Here is a 20,133-nt window from a genome sequence, read left to right on the forward strand (position 1 = left end):
GTTCAAATGACACACATCATGTAATGAAGAGGGTATCTGCAGAAATTAACACAACGCTGTAAATAACTATACTTTGATAAAATAAAATTTTTATTATTTTTTATTATAGTTGCTTTACAATGTTCTATTCGTTTTTTACTGTACAGCAAAGTGAATCAGCTATATGTATACCTATATGCCCTCTTCTTTGGATTTCCTTCTCATTTAGGTCACCACAGAGCATTCAGTAGAGTTCCCTGTGCTATACAATTGGTTTTTATTAGCTATCTTTTTTATGCATAGCATCAATAGTGTATATATGTCAATCCCAATCTCCCAGTTCCTCCCACCTCCCCAACCCCCTGCCTTTTCCCCCTTGGTATCCATACATTTTTTTCTCTATGTCTGTGTGTCTACTTCTGCTTTGCAAATAAGATCATCCATATCATTTTTCTAGATCCCATGTGTGTGTGATATTTGTTTCTCTGTTTCTGACTTACTTCATTCTGTATGACAGTCTCTAGGTCCATCCATGTCTCAACAAATAGTGTTGATAGGAGAAGGCAAAAAGGAACAGAAGTTATATGAAAAGATATTAGAAAATATATACAAAATGTTCTCTTCTTCCTCTTAAAAAGAAAGAAAGAAAGAAATCTGAGAGCCTGTGGTTACATCATGTTTCTCTGAAGGCACTTTTACGGAGAGCGTAAAGTTTCACATTGAGACAAAGAGCTTTCTTCTGACCTGCACAGGATACAGGCTAGGGAATCAGGGCCCCGGGAGTGAGTGACTGGCATGACCCTAAGGTTCTCCTCCTGATTATCAGTTGCCTGAGGAAGTACATAGCTTTCTGTTCAGGATTAAGGAAGTTGGCTGGGTCTGAAAGATGGATAGTGTGTGTCACTGATGGAAAGGAAATCTTCTTGGGTTAGCAAAGCTGACAGTTTCCTTACAGTTCTCTGACAACTTGTTTTCTGGTATAATTGTCATGATTCTGACCGTCCTGCAGGAAAGCCACTGACCAGTTTGATGGTGATAGTGATCCAGAAAAAGGTGGAGATAGTAGAGGAGAATAGGGTCAGGAAAATGGATAGAAAGTGTTAGTCGTTCAGTTGTGTCCAACTCTTTGCGACCCCATGGACTGTAGCCTCTTTCCATGGAATTCTCCAGACAAGAATACTGGAGTGGGTTGCCATTCCCTTCTCCAGGAGATCGTCCTGACCCAGGGATCAAAGCCATTTCTCCTTCATTGCAGGCAGATTCTTTACTGTCTGAACCATCAGGGAAGCGTTATTCTGGCAAATCTCTCCTGAAAAAAGGCACGAGACTTTCCATATAAAGAGATTTTTTTTCTGGGTCTTTTCAAAGCTAATATTCAACAAGCTATGTCATTGTTTAAAGATTCTGCTGCAAGTGCTCATGGGAGAAAGGCAGAGACACTGGTCTTAGAATTGGTTTCAAAGTTTCATCAGAGTTTTTTTCTTCACAGACATAAAAATTTATTGACCATCAATAGTTGTTTTTTTTTTAATCAAATCAATGATTTCCCTCATTTGAAAAATAATGGTGAAAAATAATGCAGATGTTACACAGGAACGTTTGCAGAGAGTCAAACATTAAGACATTTGTTAAAAATATGGTAATATAAGCTCTCCATCTGTCTGGTTCTGGTGGATGAACTAATGCAAAACAAAATGAACTTCTTTTTCCTCGCTCATACTTTAATTGGGATTTCCCAGACAGGTCAATAGGTTTTCCCTTCAATTCTGTACTCTCACGTTTCACTTCAAATTAGCGATTTCCATTGTGGTTGGATAGTCCTTCCTTTTCTTGTGCCTTAGGGTTGTTGTTATGGGTGAATTGTGTTCTTTTTGAATCAAGAGTTGGCAGCAACTACTCATCCACTCGATGGCTTTTTGTGTCTGTTTTCTGAAGCAAAACCCACTATTGAAAAGGAAAAAAAAAAAAAAAAAACCAAAAAACAAAGACAAGTTTTCTAGGGAAGAGCTGGATGGAGCTAGAGCCTTATATATTCTGCCAAGTGTGAAGATCTGCTGACTTGTCTAACCCATCGCCAGGCTCTGCCCTGCTCACCTTAGCTTCGGAGATGCCCTGAAACCTCTCTCTAGTCCCCAGGCCACTCCTCTCTTTTGCTCCTACCCATCTTTTTAAAAATAAACTAACATCTCTATCGAGTTACCACTTACATACCTTAGAGTTCACTTGTTTAAAGTGTACAATGCAATGACTTTCCCCACAATTCTGTGTTCATACAGAATTGTGCAACTTTCACCCTAATCTAATTTTAGAACCTTTTTTTCACCCTCAGAAAGAAACTCCATACCCATTAGCAGTCATTCCTTATATTAGTCTTCTGTTGCTGCTATAACAAATTACTACAGACTTTGTGCCAAATTTATCTTACAGTTTTGCAGACAGAAGTCTGCAAGGGTTTCACTGGTCTATAAAAGCAAGGTGTCAGCAGGGCTGTGTTCCTTTCTGGGGAATAATCTGTTTCTCTCTTCTGTGATGATTCTCCTCCTTCTGGAGGCTGCCGCATTCTTCGACTCATGGCCCCCTTCATCTTCAAAGCCAGCAATGAGTGGTTGCATCTTTTTGACAGTACATTTCCCTAATTCTGACTCTGTCTCCCACTTCCCTGTATAAGGACCCTTGTCATTACATTGCATCCACCTGGATAATCCAAGATCATCTCTTGATTTTAAAGTCAGCTTCTTAGCAACCTGAAATCCCCCTGGCCATGTAATATAACATACAATTTCCACGGATTAGGACAGGGACATCTTTGGGAAGCCATTCTTCCTCCTGCCACACTCCTCATTCCTCCTACGCCCCAGCCCTAGCAACCACTAATCTACTGTCTGTCTTTATACATCTGCCCATCTTTTTTACTCTTCTTCATCTTCTGCTTCTTCCTTGAGTTTCATGTCAGTCTCTGCTCCATCTCCTTTCTCTCATGCGTCTTTTAGTGGCTGCCATCTTTCCTCTCACTTCTCAGGAGATGGGCTGCTGGAGACAAATAATGGGGAGGACTATGTGGGGGATGAAAGCGGTAAATATTATAGGACCAAGTACTGGGACAGAAAAGATGTGCACAGATGTCATCCAACAGTATTAGCAAGTGGTAAGATGAAAGTTATGGAGAAACCAAATCAGCTAGATAGTGTAGTGAAAATCTCCTTTCTGTAAGTTAGATCATTTGGTTTGGGGATAACCCACTTTGTCTTTGAGAGTCTCAGTTACCTCTAACTGTGAAAGGAACGGAGTTGGACCAGGTCAGTGGTTCTCAAAGTATGTTTTCTGGGCCAGCAACATCAGCGTCTCCTGAGAACTTTTTTAAAAAACAAAACAAAACAAAACAATATTTATTTGGCTGTAAAGGGTCTCAGTTGTGGCAGGCTCTTCGACCTTCACTGTGGCAGGCAAACTCTTAGTTGCTGCATGCGGGATCCAGTTCCTTGACCAGGGATTGAACCCTGAGAACTTTAGAAAGGCAAGTCCAGGACTTCCCTGGCCGTCCAGTGGTTAGGACTCTGAGCTTCCAGCTGTCAGGGGCCCAGGTTTGATCCCTGATTGGGGAACTTAGATCCCGCATGCCATGTGGCGTGGCCAAAATAAAAAAGATATTCAAACCCTTCAGCCCCCGCCCCCGCCCTAACCAGACCTACCACTGCAGAAACTCTGGATGTGACCTTGCTCCAGTCTAGGTTTTAAGAAGACCAGTTAATTATTCTGATATGTGTTAAAAGTTTGAGAACTACTAATCTAGATTATTTCTAAACTCCCACCCGTGTAACAGTCTACGAGTAAATTTCCAGGTCAAAATAAGTATAATTGTTAGCAGCAAAAGATAAGAAAATGCTAATGGGGGGAATAAGGTAACTTGAAAGTTTGTGGGTTTTTAATGCACGTTAGAAAGATTTCTATGTCATTGAAATCTCCCATCATTTGGTATTTCACTTCAAGTCATGACCTTCTAGATCCTAAACCCTAGTATCTCTGTGTATCATTTCAAAGGATTTTAGAATATATAATGTAGACATGAAATGAAGATCTCTATTTCTATTAAAACATGCCTTGTGTGTCTCACACCCACAGGTCTATAACACTGGGCCAAGCACCCTTCCTGGGTCATCTGTCAGCATCTCCTTCCCCAATCGACTGTCACCTGGTGGAGCAGAGATGTTTCACGTGCAGGAGATGGTGGTGAGTTCTCATTCGTTTTCACGCTTGCTTTGAGACTTGAGCCAGCCCATTCACATTTTGTGTTCCACCCAAGAGCCCAGAAAGGTTAACTCATTCTAACCTATGGAAACATACCTGGAAAAGCTGGGAAACCTGCAATTTCTGAACTTCAACATTGAGACAGTTTGGTTCATACCATGAGAAAACCTCTTTGGGGATCGCCAAGGGATATTTATGAACCTGACTTCTGGGATGGACTTTGCCAGCTCCTGGAGCCTCCATAGTTGTTTTCAGTCTTGTATGTATCTGAATGTGTGTTTCTAAGGGGCAGATTCACCAGCACTCATAAAGATTCTCATAGGGCCACTGATGCCTGGAGGGTGAAGGATTCATACATAAGACATAAGTGTAGGTGGAAACTCAAGTTCATATGCAGAATATGCTATTCTGCTTGATCCCAAGTCAACTGTAGATGATTTTTGTCTCAACAATGATCATTCCTCCCAACTCCTTGGCTTCTAGGACATCACATTTGCTTCTCATTGGCTTTCTCCTCATCTTCCCAGTTCCTACAGGTCCCAAGGGCCTTTTTTTCCCCTACACTCAGTCTCATAAATCTCCCCAACACTCATGTTTTTATATTCAGTCTGTGCTGATGACACTAATTGTTTTTCTCCAGCCTACGTATCTCCCACGAATCCCAGACTTTGATAGTTAGCTACCTTCAGGCCATCCCTACCTGGATGCCTAACAGGAATCTGTCTTAACCAAAACTGAACTCCCAACGGTACCCCTCCAAACCTGCTTCCCTCCATGACCTTCTGCATCTCAGCAAATGGCTGCTCAATCCTTCCAGTGGCATGGGTCACCCTTAATACCTTTTCCCACGCTTCACATCTGAGCCATCAGTAAACCTGATGTTTCTACCTTCCCCCCAAATCAGAATGTTAGTTTTTGACCCCTCTACCATCAACACCCTGGTCCAAGGCACTGTCATCTGTCATCTGGTTTATTACAGTGGCCTCTTCACTTAGGTCACTTCTCCTGTCCTACCCCCCTGCTGTCTGTTTCTGCCCCAGCAGCAGAGCTGGGCTTCCAAAATGTAAGTCAGGTCATGTCACTCCTCTGCTCAAAACCCTCCGATAGCTCACCTGTGCCCCGAATTCTTCCAGCACCTCAGCCAGCTTCACAGCCTGTCTCTTGCCCCTCTCTGACCTCTCCCCTTCTTTCCCCTCTCTCTATCCCAGTCATCCTGCCTCCATGCTGGTCCTAGAGCATAGAAGACACTCTCCCACCTCCTGAATTTTGCACGGTTCTTCCGCTACCCAGCACACCCTTCCCCAGAGAGTCACATGACCTCTGCCCTCACCTCCTTCTGGTATTTGCTCAAATATCATATCCTCAGAGAGGCCCTCCCTGACCAACCTGTGTCCCAGAACCTCTTATCCACCATTCCACCATCACCCTCATCACCAGCTGGCACACCATATATTTCCATATTTGACCAGTTTATCTTTCTCCTGGCCCCCACAGTATAAGGACAGGACTTTTATCTGCTCGCTACTCTTATCTCTAGGGACTCCGATACACAATACTTAGAGTATAATATGTGTTCAGTAAATATTTGGTATTTGTGGACTGAAAAAAAGTTCATGCTATAAAACATCACTTACTCTTTCCACATGAATTCAAGAAAAGTTTCATGCTGATAAAAAATCACCTCAGTGCTCCTAAGAGTCCGGAGCAGCTGGACGAGAGGGTGACCCCTCATGGGAAGGAGGGTGTGTGATGCTCAGGAGAGTCACTGCCCAAGGAGAGGGCGTGTGGTCCACATTGAGGGCATTGTTGAATCATTGCTCTTACATGGGGATGTGAGGGACAGCTAGCCAGACAGATGGATGGTCTCTCCATGGATACCTTGAAAATGAGGGCAGCAAGGCCCATGGCATGTGACACATCTGAGCTCACAGGAGGCTCCAAAAGCATGACGTGATAGAGATGATGGTTTCCCGCATTGCCGTCCTCTTGGATCACATGGGCTGAAACCCTGGACCACAGGAAATGTTGAATGCAGAATAGGTGCCCCTCCTGGCTTGCCTGCTCAGCCATCACCACCCCTCACAGTTTTTCACTCCTGCTCCGTGAAGTGCCCGTGCCTTGGAGCACTGCTGAAATAGTGGAAGAAGAGCCCCCAGTGTCTTGCACCTACTGCAACCACGGTTTGAACTTAGCATGAGGTTCCCATTGCCCACGTGCTCCCATCTGCTCCCTGACATACTGTTTACCTCACCAGCCACTCCACCTTTTCCCCATGTCTGGGGGATGCTCTCCTCATAGAGCATGTGCTATGAGCTGTCCACATGAACATCAGTAAAGTGGTAGAGAAGATTGCTCCCTCGTGGGCAAAATTATTTATTGACAGAAACAGGAGATGTAATTCACTGTGATTCTGAAAGTATCTCAGAACCAAGGACACACCCTTTTCTCTCTCTCTCTTTTTTTTTTTTTTTAAAGAATTTTCCCTCTTTTGAATTTATTTATTTGTTATGTTTGTCTGTACTGGGTCTTCATTGCTGCACGGGCTTTTCTTTAGTTGTGGTGAATGGAGGCTACTCTCTGACTGCGATGTGCAGGCTTCTCACTGTGGTGACTTCTCTTGTTGCAGAGCATGGACTCTAGGGCATGGGCTCAGTGCCTGTGGCTCCAGGCTCTAGAGCACAGGCTCAGTAGATGTGGCACTTGGGTTTAGTTGCTCCACGGCGTGTGGAATCTTCCTGGATCAGAGATTGAACCCTTATCTCCTGTATTGGCAGGCAGATTCTTTACCACTGAGCCACCAGGGAAGCCCCATTTTTCTCTTTACTAATCATCTGACCAAGCAAGAGCTACTCCAATTTGGAACGCATTTATAAAGAGCTGGCTTGGCAGAAAGGCATGAGAAGTGGTTTCTCTGAAGATTTGTAGAACTGCCCGACCGATCATCCCGCTGAATGAGCTCTCAAAAAACCCAAGTCCTGTGAGCTCCCTGCATTCCGTTCTCTGAGTTCTCAGAAGTAGACCCTTTCAATTTTCAAAACCGTACTGAGAATTTTCAAAAGTATGTAACAGAATTCTCAAGGACAGCCAAGCCATTGGTTGGATACATCAGCCTGTGTTCAGAGGCCCACGGTGTTTGTGTGGTGTGGAAAATCAGGCTCGCCTGCAGATCTCACTAAGCAAGTAGTGAAGCACTGTGTTCGCATGGATAGCCATTACTGGAGACCAGTGTGATGATGAGAGTAGAAAATGTAAAAGCTGGTGCATGATGGATGCAGTGATGAGGCAGGAGTCCCAGGTACTGTTTCAGAGGCCATTGGGCAGCAGATTTTCTGCTATAAAGCCTAAAGGGCCGAGAACAAGGGCGTCCTGCAGCTCAGCCAGCTTCCCAGCCTCGGCCCCGCCCATGCTCAGCAGGGCCCAGAATGAGCCCACTGGAGTAGGTGCGGTTCACACAGCTTATGACGCCCTCCACTCTGGCCCTGCAGGACTTCGGATAGAACAGGCTTCTCATTCTGGGAATTTGGGTGGCTTGGTACAGGTCAGACTCACTCCTGTTAGGAGAAACCAGTTTCTCCTAATGTTCTCCAAGAAGTACCCCTACAGTCTGGGGGCATCTCCTCCAGAACCCACCCTCAGCCACCAGCATTCCCTAGCCTTGGACAGGCCCCTGGGCAGCCAGGAGCCAGTTACCTCTTCAGCCAACTGAAGCCCAGGGACAGACAGCTGGCATTGAGGGAGGGTGTATCTGCCAAACCTCCCCACACTGCAGGGGACCCTCAGATTGTTTCTCTCCCTTCAGCAGCACCCTTGGTATCCACCTTCCTGCTGAGGGTGGGCATGCTGGCTGACCCCAGGGGCCTGGGCTGTCACCCCACCTGTGCCCCTGTCTGGGACACAGTTTCCCTTTTTCAGAATTGTATTTACTTATTTTATTTTTGGCTGTGCTGTGTCTTTGTTGCATTCACTTTTCTCTAGTTGTGGTGAGCAGGGGCTGCTCTTCCTTGTGGTGCATGGGTGTCTCATTTCAGTGGCTTCTCTTGTTTGCAGACATGGGCTCTAGGGTGCAGGGCTTCAGTATCTGTGGCTCCTGGGCTCTAGAGCATGGGCTCAGTAGCTGTGATGCTCGGGCTTTGTTGCTCCATGGCATGTGGGATCTTCACGGATCAGGGATCGAACCCTTGTCTCCTTCTTTGGTGGGTAGATTCTTTACCGGCCTGGGACACACGTTTCTAACTGTTGGTTCAGAATTCATTTAGAAGTGTCTGGGGTTTCTAGACAGGACAGACCTGCCTCTAGGTTTCACCACAGAGTCTTTTGTTCTCCCACAGGACTCTTGAGGTCCAGCTGCCTGTGAATGGAGAATGGCTTTTGGAGAATGCTTGTTTGGGAAAGATTTGTATAAAGATCCCAGTGAAGTGGGACCCCTTCATACTGGGTGGGACCCACCCAAGCCATGGTCCCTGATCTTCTTTCCTTGGAGCAAGTGTCCCGAGCCCCTCCACCCTGCTTGCGTTTTATTTAGAAACTGCCTTGGTGGTGGTCTGAGGAATGACTCGGCATTTCCACTGCCTCCACCCACTGGGGTTGTGCCAAGTCCTGTGGGGATCCTGACTCCCCACACCACAGCCAAAACACAGGCAGGGCAGTGTGACCATGGAGACCATCAGGAGTCCAAGTGGGAAGGACCATGAAAATGATAGAGTGAGAAAGGGGAAGAAGGACGGTCCATCTAAACTAAAAATCATGGCAAGTGCTGAATCATTCTTGATGTATCCTGCAAACACTGGCAAAGAAAGCACCCATGATGTGCCAGGCTCTGAGAAGAGGAATAAATCACACAACACAGGTGGAAATGCAGTCTAGCAGGAGACAGATCTATGAAATACAGTTGCAGCGCCATGTACCAAATGCGGTCATGAAGGCATGGCCAGACCCAGGAATGTGCAGAGCCCACCATGGAGAGGGGACGGGACTCGCTTCAGAAAGCAGGCTTTTGGAGTCAGGGCTTAGGGGATGTGTAGGTGCTCACCAGGAGAGCATGTGGGGACAAGAACACTACAGACAGAGGGAGTGGTCAGCGTGTGAAGGAGTACGGTGGGGGTGGTACCCAGTTCTCCATTCTCTCTGCCCACCTCTCATGTGCATGTGTGCTAAGTCGCTTCAGTCGTGTCCAACTCTTTGAAACGCTATGGACCGCAGCCCACCAGGCTCCTCTGTCCGTGGGATTCTCCAGGCAAGAACAATGGAGTGGGTTGCTGTGCCCTCCTGCAGGGGATCTTCCTGACTCGGGGATCGAACTTGAGTCTCTTACGGCTCCTACACTGGTAGGCAGGCCCTTTACCACTAGCACCACCTGAGAAGCCCACGCACCTCTTATACATGCACCCGAAGGTTAGTGCTCTCTACGTCTTCTTGGGGCATACGGCAGATGGCCGTCTTGGCACCGTGATAGTGAGTACTAAACCCTGTCATTTCCTGTGACAGCTGGCGAGGTTCTAAGGTGCATCACTCCTTCTAGGGTGCATCGTGTGTGTGTGCTTGTGCGCCCACACCTTCGTTTCTCTGGCCTAGGATTGGGGAAGGCCAGGCCCCCTGCCACTAGAGGCTGTCTGACCACATGCTGTGGATATTGCCGCAAATGACTGGGCTGCTGCAGGGGGCAGTGGTTTCTGTGGGCCCGACTGCCCATGTGAGGCAAGCCACAGGCAGTCACTCCTGCAAGTAGGTTCCCGTTTAGACTGAGGATACAGCTTCTCTCACACAGCTAGATGGGAACTGGCCTGGAAAATGTAACGACCTCACCTAGTTGTGGGCCTGCTGCAGAAATGAGCCTTTTAGCAGAGCCCCTGAGTACAGGCCTAAGACAGGACCAAGGTAGCACATGTGCCGCAAGCTTTATGGCTCATGAAGGCAAGACCGTTTGACCTTGAGTGGAATCCTGCTCCAAAGTTAAATTTATTCACATGGGATGAAGGTTCAAGGGAAAAGATGGGAGGTTGTCTCAGGACTCAAACATCAAGTTGTTGAAGTTGAAAACCTGTCTATGAGCAACTTTATAACCCTGGAGGAGAAGGCTTTGGCATTTGGCTCTTAATATGAAAGAAGAAAAATGTCATAAATGATGGCTTGCAGAGTGCAAAGGTGGAACTTTATTCCAGGTAAAAGCCCTGGGTCTTTCAAAGAACTCTGATATTAGTCTAGAAGAAACATGAAATAAATGCCATGCCTTTCTTTCTTCCTTCTGAAAAGGTTTATCTCTTTGGCCTGTTCTGTCCATGCTGTTGGGCAGTGATTCTAAAGAACTGATCTGATTTCCAGGAAGTAAAATAGTGTATGAATGAGGGATAATTTTCCAAGAAGACATATCAATAACTTTGCCATAAGGTACCATTAGGATATTGATATAAATAGAGTGTTAATACCAATATCCATTAGAACATCTAGGTGGGTGGCAAGACTTATATCTTAGTAAATTATAACCACCCTTCCAATGCATGTACACCAGACAAGGCTGCCCATGATCAAATTTTTGCCAAAATGAGTCAGTTAATACCAGAACTTTAATTATTTTGTGATGAGGATATCCATATCCCTCTGAAGAAAAGATACACCTGATATATCAGTGACCGTGCAATAGCTTAAATTTAGAAATGGAGGACTGAATTGTTTTCCCCCAGGATGATCTGAGGAAAATATACCTGCTTAATGAAAGTAGTTTGAGACCATCAAATCTATAAAATTTAATCAAAGGCTGAAGAGTAAAAAAAATTTCTCCCGAGTAACTGATGAAAGATGAACTCAACTTACTGCTGCCCCAAGGCTTTAGTAGCCTTTTTATGTGCTGTTAAATTTAATCCACACAGCAGCTCCATAAGATAAGGTCATTATCCCAGGTTAAGGAACCAAGATTCAAAGATGTGCCTAACATTGCACAGCTAGTAAGTAACAGAGCTGGATTTGTAGCCAGGTCTGTCTGACTTCAGACCTCATGTGCTTCCCCCTGTACTATTCTTCACCCCTCCTGGGAGTACTGCCCACTACCCAGTCACCACAGGCAGACTCAATCAACAGAGAAGACAGAAGATGAGCAGGCCACCAAGAATCACCCAGTTAATGAGCAGCATATACACAGACGACACCACCCTTACGGCAGAAAGCAAAGAGGAACTGAAGAGCCTCCTGATGAAAGTGAAAGAGGAGAGTGAGAAAGCTGGCTTAAAACTCAACATTCAGAAAACTGAGATCATGGCATCCGGTCCCATCACTTCATGGCAAATAGATGGGGAAACAGTGGAAACAGTGGCTGACTTTATTTTTCTGGGCTCCAAAATGACTGCAGATGGTGACTGCAGCCATGAAATTAAAAGATGCTTGCTCCTTGGAAGAAAAACTTTGACCAACCTAGACAGCATATTTAAAAGCAGAGACATTACTTTGCCAATGAAGGTCCATTTAGTCAAGGCTATGGTTTTTCCAGTGGTCATGTATGGATATGAGAGTTGGACTATAAAGAAAGCTGAGGGCCAAACAATTGATGCTTTTGAACTGTGGTGTTGGAGAAGACTCTTGAGAGTCCCTTGGACTGCAAGGAGATCCAACCAGTCCATCCTAAAGGAAATCAGTCCTAAATATTCATTGGAAGGACTGATGCTGAAGCTGAAACTCCAGCTGAAACTCTGGCCACCTGATGCGAAGAACTGACTCATTGGTAAAGACTCTGATGCTGGGAAAGATTGAAGGTGGGAGGAGAAGGGGATAACAGAGGATGAGATGGCTGGATGGCATCACTGGCTCAATGGACGTGAGTTTGAGCAAGCTCCAAATGTCAGTAATGGACAGGGAAGCCCAGCATGCTGCTGTCCATGGTTTTGCAAAGAGTTGGACATGAAACCAACTCTCAGTGACTGTACTGAAATGAACAGAATGAGCAGCATTCCCCCCAGGACAGTGAGTGAGCCACCAACTGCTCTCAAAAAAAGAACTACCACCAGAAGGTGTATTAACCAGGCAAACAGAATAAGATTTTACAATGAGCAAGATTGATGCCTTCAGAGAGACACAAAAGACAGTATTCCCATGAAATAGAATTAGTTAGAGTTTTGTAAATTTAAAATTTTGACCATTCAAATAAAACCCTTAGTATATGAGCTGTGTAGTAGAATGGATATAAAAGAATAAAGTAGTGGATCGGAAACTTGAATGATTTCAAGAATGTAGTGCGAAAGGACCGAAAAAATGCCAGTTAAGCTTTGTAAACTATCTAGTATGAAGATCCAAATGCTGTCAATATGAGAGTTAGGAGGCTGGAAGGATGGAAGTGAAAACAAGCAAAGAAAGTTTGTGTACTGGTTAGCTCAAGACTTTGATAAAAATAAAGCTTAAATGTGCAAAAAAAACACGTTTTATCTTTTTTAAAATCAGCTTATTTATTTTAACTGGAGGCTAATTACTTTACCATATTGTGGTGGGTTTTGCCATACATTGACATGAATAATTGTACTGGCAACTTAGAAGAATAAAACCAATGTGGGACATCCAAACCACTAAAAAATAAGAAGCATTTAAAAGGAAAGAATTCATGAATAAGAAGGCAAAGGAAAAAATTTTATATGTTTATACATACATATATACATACATATATATATATATGAGATGGCAAGAATAAATCCAAACATATCAATAATCAGAATAACTGAGAATGAATTAAATGCCCTAGTGAAATTCAGAGACTCCTAGATTGGTATTTTTTAAACCCAAGCATAAGTTACTTATAAGAGACACACTTTTTAAAATGACTATGAGGCATCCAAAAAAAGATAAGGCAAATACTAACAAAAAGAAAGCAAATATAACAATATTAATAGCTAACAAAATAGAATTGAAGCAAAAACAATATTAAATGGCAAAAAAAAATGTATTTTAGAATGATTAAAAATATAGCCCAATGAGAATTTGTAATTTAAGTGAATTTTTACATAACCAGTCACACAGCTATAGAACACATGTAGAGTTTTGTTTCTCCTGATAGAAAAACAAGGAGAAATTTACACATTCACAGTTACTTCAGGAAAATTTATTACAGTTTCCTCAAAAAATCATGTATTTGACTAATGCAGCTAACAATTGTGATCTCTTAGAGAGAGAAAGACCAAGACAAAATGAGTCATAATGTCTGGGTTTCATTAGTACTTGCTTGCTTACCAGCTTTTGGTAACATTGAGGAAGTCCCCTAAATTCTCCAAGCTTATTTTCCTCCTCTGTGAATAGGCTATCTACCTCACATGGTGAAGGTGGGACAAGTTAACGTATTTGGAGCAATTAGTAGAGTTCCTAGTACATAAATAAGGGAATGCATGTCTTTTCAAACATATGTGAACATTCACAAATTACCCATGTATTACACCACAAAAGCAAATCCGAATAGAATTTCTAAAGTCAAAGTAATACAAGCCACATACTCAGACCACAATGCAATAAACTTGGAAGGTAACCACAAAAGTTTAGCCAAGCAGCCAACCAAAAACAGAACTACTTGGGAGTTTTTAAACACCATCCTAATTAACTTTTTAGATAAAAAAAGAAATTGTAGAGGAAGGGATAAACAAATTAGAAACGAAAGACAGTGAAAGCTTGTTCATATCAAAACTCATGGATGTAGACAAAACCCACACAGAAGAAAATGTTACTACTTACATGTAGAAAACAGAAAAGACTGAAAATAAATGACCTAAATTGATAACAAGAGCTCAAAAAAGAACAATAAAATATTTTCATTCCTAAGCAAGAAAAATGAAGATACTGTTGAAGATAAAGTGAAAGTCATGAAATGGCAGGGGGAGTATCGTACATCAGTAAAACTGAAAGCTGGGGATTCTTTTGTCAAATAAAATAGACAAACCTACAGCAAATTCGATCAAGAAAGGAAAAAGAGTAATAATGCCAAAAAACAACCAACCCTAGAAATGATAAAATAACTACAGTCACATGAAGAAGATTTTTAAATTATTCACAATATAATTTCCACACATGTAAAAAGTCTAAAAGGTAAATTTTAGACTTTACCTTTGAGGTAAATTTTAATTTTACCTATGAGGTAAAATAATATAGCTAGACCAATTACCTTAGAAGAAATGGGAAAGTAGTATATAGATGTTAAATTTTAATGTTGTACACCTGAAACTTGTATAGTTAAAGAAAAATGAAACATAGCTGAAGACCTGTGCCCTAAAAAAGCACCAGACCCAGATAGCTACATAAGTAAGTTCTACCAAGCCTTCAAGGAACAGGTAATTCTATGTTATATAAGCTGTTCCAGAAAGTAGAAGATGAAGGAACAGCCTGTTCTAGAAAACTAATATAACCCTGATTCAGAAACCAGAAATGAAGAATGGGCACTCACACAGAAAAGGAAACCACAAGCCAAACTCACTTTGAAAACAGATACAAAAATTCTAAATAAATGTTTCCGAATCAATTCCCTTTAGAAGAATATATCCTGAATAAAGTAGGATATAACCCAGGAAGGCTAGGTTGATTCTCCATAATGAAACTGATGAGCATTATTCACTCTTAATAGTAAAGTGATTAAAGGTGATACAGCCAGCTGCTTACTTTGATGAGGGCTTCTAAAAAGTCGAAAATTAAATACATCATCCACTTGTGAGGTTTTGTTTTGTTTTGTTTTAATTTCCAGCAAGGCAAGCCTGGAAGGGAACCTCCTCTACTTGACTAAGGTCCCCTATCAGAGCCTATAGAACACTTCAGCCTGATGGTGGAGCATTAGGAGCCCTGCCACCTAAGCACGGAGTGGAGGCGTGAGTTCCTCCTCTTGTCTCTCCAGTTTAGTCATGTTGAGGTCATAACAATAAAAGGAAAGGAATAACCTTTACTGTCAGGAAAGAAAACACACTATCCCTATTGCAAATGATATTATTTTTTCCCTAGAAAATCCAAGATAATCAACTGAATTTGAGGCTTTGTGAATGCACAAAGGAGAAGCTTGGGCACGCTTATAAACTGCCTTACCTTTGAAGGCATTCCCTAAGCCACACACAAGTCCATCGGCTAAGGGTGGAGATCCAGGTATTTATGTAAAACATCTGACCAGTCATTGACTGACCACTAAGCTGTGTTGATCCAGGACAGCCTCAGGAAACCAGGCTTAAAAGTAAAAACAAGTGTAAAAAACATTAGCAGAGGCATCAGAGGCTACATACTTCATGAGAAATAAGCTCCACAGAATTAGTCCAGGCAAGCCACTAAACAAAGAAGAGAAACAAAAAAAGGAGCAGCTGCCACCCCCAAAAAGAGTTGCTGCAATACTTATGCATTAAAATGTTCAGATTTTTTTTTCAAATTGCAAAACATGCGAAGAAATAGGTCTAGAGAAAGCACTGTGCAGGATGGGGAAAGGAATCAATAGAAGCTATCTCTGAGGAGCCCAGATGTTGGACTTAGCAGTCAAGGACTTCAAAGCAGTTCTTATAAATCTGTCTAAGGAACTAAAAAAAAACATGTTTAAAGAATTAAAGGAAAGTGTGATAACAATGATTCCTCAAATAGAGAATATTAATGAAGAGATAGAGATTATAAAAAAAAAGAACCAAGTAGAAATTCTGGAAAGTGAAATGAAAAATTACTTGGGGAACTCAGTAGCAGAGCTGAGCCAGCAAACTTGAAGATAGATTGGTAGAAACAATTCATTCTGAAGAACTAACAGAAAAGAAAATACAGTCATCCCTCAGTATCTGTGGGGCATTGATTCCAGGACTCCCCATGGATACCAAATTCCATGGATGTCCAAATCCCCTGTATAAAATGGCATAGTATTTGCACAGAGTCTACACACATCCTATTGTTGTTGTTTAGTCACTAAGACCTGTCTGACTCTGAGACCCCATGGACTGTAGCCCACCAGGCTCCTCTCTCCATGGGATTTCCCAGGCAAGAATGCTGGAGTGGGTTGCCGTTTCTTCTCCAGGGAATCTTCCTGACTCAAGGATCAAACCCACATCTCCTGCATTGGCAGGGGGATTCTTTACCACTGAGCCACCAGGGAAGCCCATACACACATCCTACCATATTCTTTAAATAATCTCTCGGTTATTTATAGTAACTAATACAATGTAATCAGAATTTTAAATAGTTGCAATTACATTGTAAATACTATATAAATAGTTGTTGGCATGTGACAAATCCAAGTTTTACTTTTTGGAACTTTCTGGAATTTTTTTCCCCAAATGTTTTAAACCTGTGGTTGATTGGATCCATAGATGTGGAACCTGTGGATAAGGAAGGCCAACTGTAGAGAAAAACAAGTAAAGCCTCAAAGACCTGTGGGACACCGTAAAGCTTACTGAAATACATATAATTAAAATTCCAGAGGAGAGGATAGAGAGAAGGGGGAAGAAAAAATATCTGATGAAATAATCATCCCAAACAATAGAAGTATTATACATAGACTCCTTCATAATAAATGATATGAAGAAAATTGTCTATCCACTTGGGAAGAAATTTTAGAAAACCGGTAACTGATTGAAAAAAAATAGATGGATTAAAAAGTTATATGTAAAAAAGAAATATCAGTTAAACGTACTGAATATTTTTATAATCTTTGTATGGGAAAGGTCTTCTTCCTAAGCAAGTTATAAATTCTAAAGCCCATAAGAGAAGATCAACAAGTTTAAATCTATGAAAATATCAATGTCTTTCATGATCAAAATGCATCATAAACAAAACTAAAAGATATTTGGGAGAATATACTGGCAACATAGTTCACATACAAATAATATGTAAGGACTTACACATATAAAGATGAAAAGGCCCAAAATTATAAAAATGGGGAGAGCAATATGAACAGGAGATTCATAAAAGAAGAAACTTTAATGACAAACATAAAGACATTTAAATGGCAAATAAACATTAACCTCACCAGTAATCAGAGCAATGTAAACTCAAATGAAAGTGAAGTGTTCCCCCCCCCAATTAAACTGGCAAAAATCTAAAAGATTGTTAATATCCACTGTTGGTTAAGATGAGGGAAAATGGGCACTCTCAAGTACTGTTGGTATGAAGGACAATTTGACAGTAACTATCAGAATTAAAAGTACAAATACCAACAATTCCACTTTTCAGACCTTGCTTCAAAGTTCTCACATAATATATTCAGTAGAAGTTTCTAATGTTTTGATAGTAGATGTGAGTCGTCATCATTCCCAGTTTAAATGTAGACTTTTCCTATGTTAGTAAAGTAGACTATAACTTTTTGTTGTTGTTCCGTCACTAACTCGTGTCCAACTCTATGTGACCCCGTGGACTGTAGCACTCCAATCTCCGCTGTCTTCTGTTGTCTCTCAAAGTTTGCTCAGATTCATGTCCCCTGAGTCAGTGATACTATCTAACCACCTTATCCTCAGCTGCCCCCTTTTCCTTTTGCCTTCAACCTTTCCCAGCATCACGGTCTTTTCTGATAAGTCGATTCTTTGCATCAGGTGGCTAAAGTATTGGAGCTTCAGCTTCAGCAACAGTCCTTCCAATAACTTAATAATATTCCCTTAGTATTCTGAGAAGAAACAATTATTTTTAGGCTAAAGAAGTAGTAGTAATATTATTGTCATTAATAATGATAATAATAAACTTTTATTAAGAGCTTACTATAGATGAGAAACTATACCAAATACTACCTGAACAAAGTCTTTTAATCTTCATGATAATTTGGTGAGGAAACAGAGGCACAAACAAAAGGATAGCCTAGGTCACAGAGTTAATAAATGATTAGGTTGATGTCTGCTCTTAACCACTAGATTGTATAGCTGCTAAAGGCTCGTAATACCATTTTGTCTGGATATGTAGCTGCCCAGCAGCCATAGCATTACCTGGAAGTTAGAAGTGTAGAGAGACAGACTGTCATGCACCACCCAGACTTTCTGAATTAGAATCTGTGTTTTATTAAACGCAGTGATTCCTTTGCATGTTAATATTTGAGATGCCATGATCTAAAGCATGTTACTTAACTCTTTCCGAGCTTCCCTTTCCTCATCTATAAAATGGTGATGACAGTCCTTGCCACAAAAGGGTGTTGTGGGGATTTTTAAGTCCACACTTCCATTCATTCAGCAACTGCTTTGCATGCACCCTATGGCAAGCACTATTACTAAGAGGAACAGAACAGACAAAACATAATAATTTCCAGCCCTCATGTAGCTTACATTCTGGAGAAAAATAAAGGAGGAAAGGGGGTGAGAGTGGGGAAATTTGTGGTTTTAAATAGAGTGTTCAGGGCAGGTCTTGCTGAGACCTTCATGGTGGCAGCAGGAGGGGGTGGAGGGTTGTTGGGGGTGGTGGGAACCCAAGCTGTTGCAGGAGTTTGTGAGGTGATCTTCTTTGCTCATAAGGTCTTGCCAAAGTCTGTGTTTCCTGATAATTCTCTTACCTTGATTTTAGTGCTAGTTGGTTTCTCTCCTTTAAAATACCAGCCCCCCTGGTGCACTGGGATGACCCAGAGGGATGGGATGGGGAGGGAGGTGGGAGGGGGATTCAGGATGGGGAACACATGTACACCCATGGAGGATTCAAGTCAATGTATGGCAAAACCAATACAATATTGTAAAGTTAAAATGAGTAAATAAATAAATTAAAAATAAATAAATTAATTAAATAAAATAAAATACCAGCCCCCATGGCGCCCCTGCATGGTGGTGTCCAAACTAGACATCAAGAGTCTGTGTGTGTCCTTGTTAGCACTCACTATGGGGGAGATCTCTGCCCCAAAGTGAATCACTTCTCTGGCCACAGCAGTTGACAGTAACACTGATTTTTGAAGCTGGCTGGTTGTTAATACACATTTTGCACGAGAAAAGTCCTAGGTTTTATGATTTAGTTATGCTTGGAGTGTATTTGGAACAAGAAATCTCCCTGTAGCAGGCTTGCTAGAGGCCAAGACGTAACTTGTACATAAGCCAGGCCTGGTACTTTAAAGCAACCCAGCAAATAACCCAAAGCAAAATTGAACAACTCACTTTTTTTTTTTTCCCCAGTGTCTACTATTTTCCCCCTTGGTGAACCCATGCTTCTCTTTTTTTGAATATTTTTATTGAAGCAGAATTGATTTATAATATCATGTAAGTTTCAGATGCTCAGCCAGGGATTCAATCATGTGTATATATTCTTTTTCAGATTCTTTTCCCTTATAGGTTATCACAGAATATTCAGTTATTACAGCAGGTCTTTGATGATTATCTGTTTTATACATAGCAATGTGTATGTGTGTGTGTATATATTCATCCCACCCTTCTAATTTATCCCTCCCCCACCCCCCTTTCCCCTTTGGTAATCATCAGTTTGTCTCTGGAAACACATGCTTCTTTTTTCCCCCTCCTTTACTCTCAGTTTCTTCTGTAGAAATTCAAGGACTCACCCAAAACCAAATTAGTTAACTGTTAGTAATACAGCTTATGTTATGTGATAAGGAGGTAAGAGAGGGAAGCGGGGGTGGAAAGAAGAAACCCTTTCCAGCAGAAGCAGATGGATTTCCAGCCCTGAAATGGGTTTGGGGGGAGGTTATATGATCCACCCCTCTGCCTTTGAACAGAATACAATCGAGACCTCTCTCCAGAACTGTGTTTCAGCAAGTTCTCCTGGTTTAGGCAGTCTGATGTCCCTTGAATCCCATGTTTTATGACTATCTTCAATTCATCATGCTCTAATTGCCCCATGTTTTCTAACCTAAAATGGAAAACAGTTGCCTGGTTCCCTCTATGGAGAAGTTGAGCTGTTTCTTAGTCATTCTTCCCACTTCCCTTCCTGAAAAAGTTCACAGTTCCTTTAGTTCTCTTTTTCCCATTCTAAGCCATTCTCTTTGTTCTCTTCATATCCCCAAATAAATAAAAATTCAAAACTGAGTCCCAAGTA

At 42.0% G+C, this 20,133-nt stretch overlaps 1 protein-coding gene across 1 annotated transcript in view; it reads left to right on the forward strand.

The window, feature by feature from the left end:
* The window catches only part of ITGA9 (integrin subunit alpha 9), a 347,247-nt gene that overhangs the window by 280,385 nt on the left and 46,729 nt on the right, over positions 1–20,133 (forward strand). The window contains exon 23 of the mRNA XM_043885509.1: positions 4,099–4,206. Within this exon, the coding sequence (XP_043741444.1) occupies positions 4,099–4,206 (108 nt within the window). The remainder of the gene's footprint in view (positions 1–4,098; positions 4,207–20,133) is intronic.

Source organism: Cervus elaphus, chromosome 24 (genome assembly GCF_910594005.1).
Source record: "Cervus elaphus chromosome 24, mCerEla1.1, whole genome shotgun sequence".
Taxonomy (NCBI): Eukaryota; Metazoa; Chordata; class Mammalia; order Artiodactyla; family Cervidae; genus Cervus; species Cervus elaphus.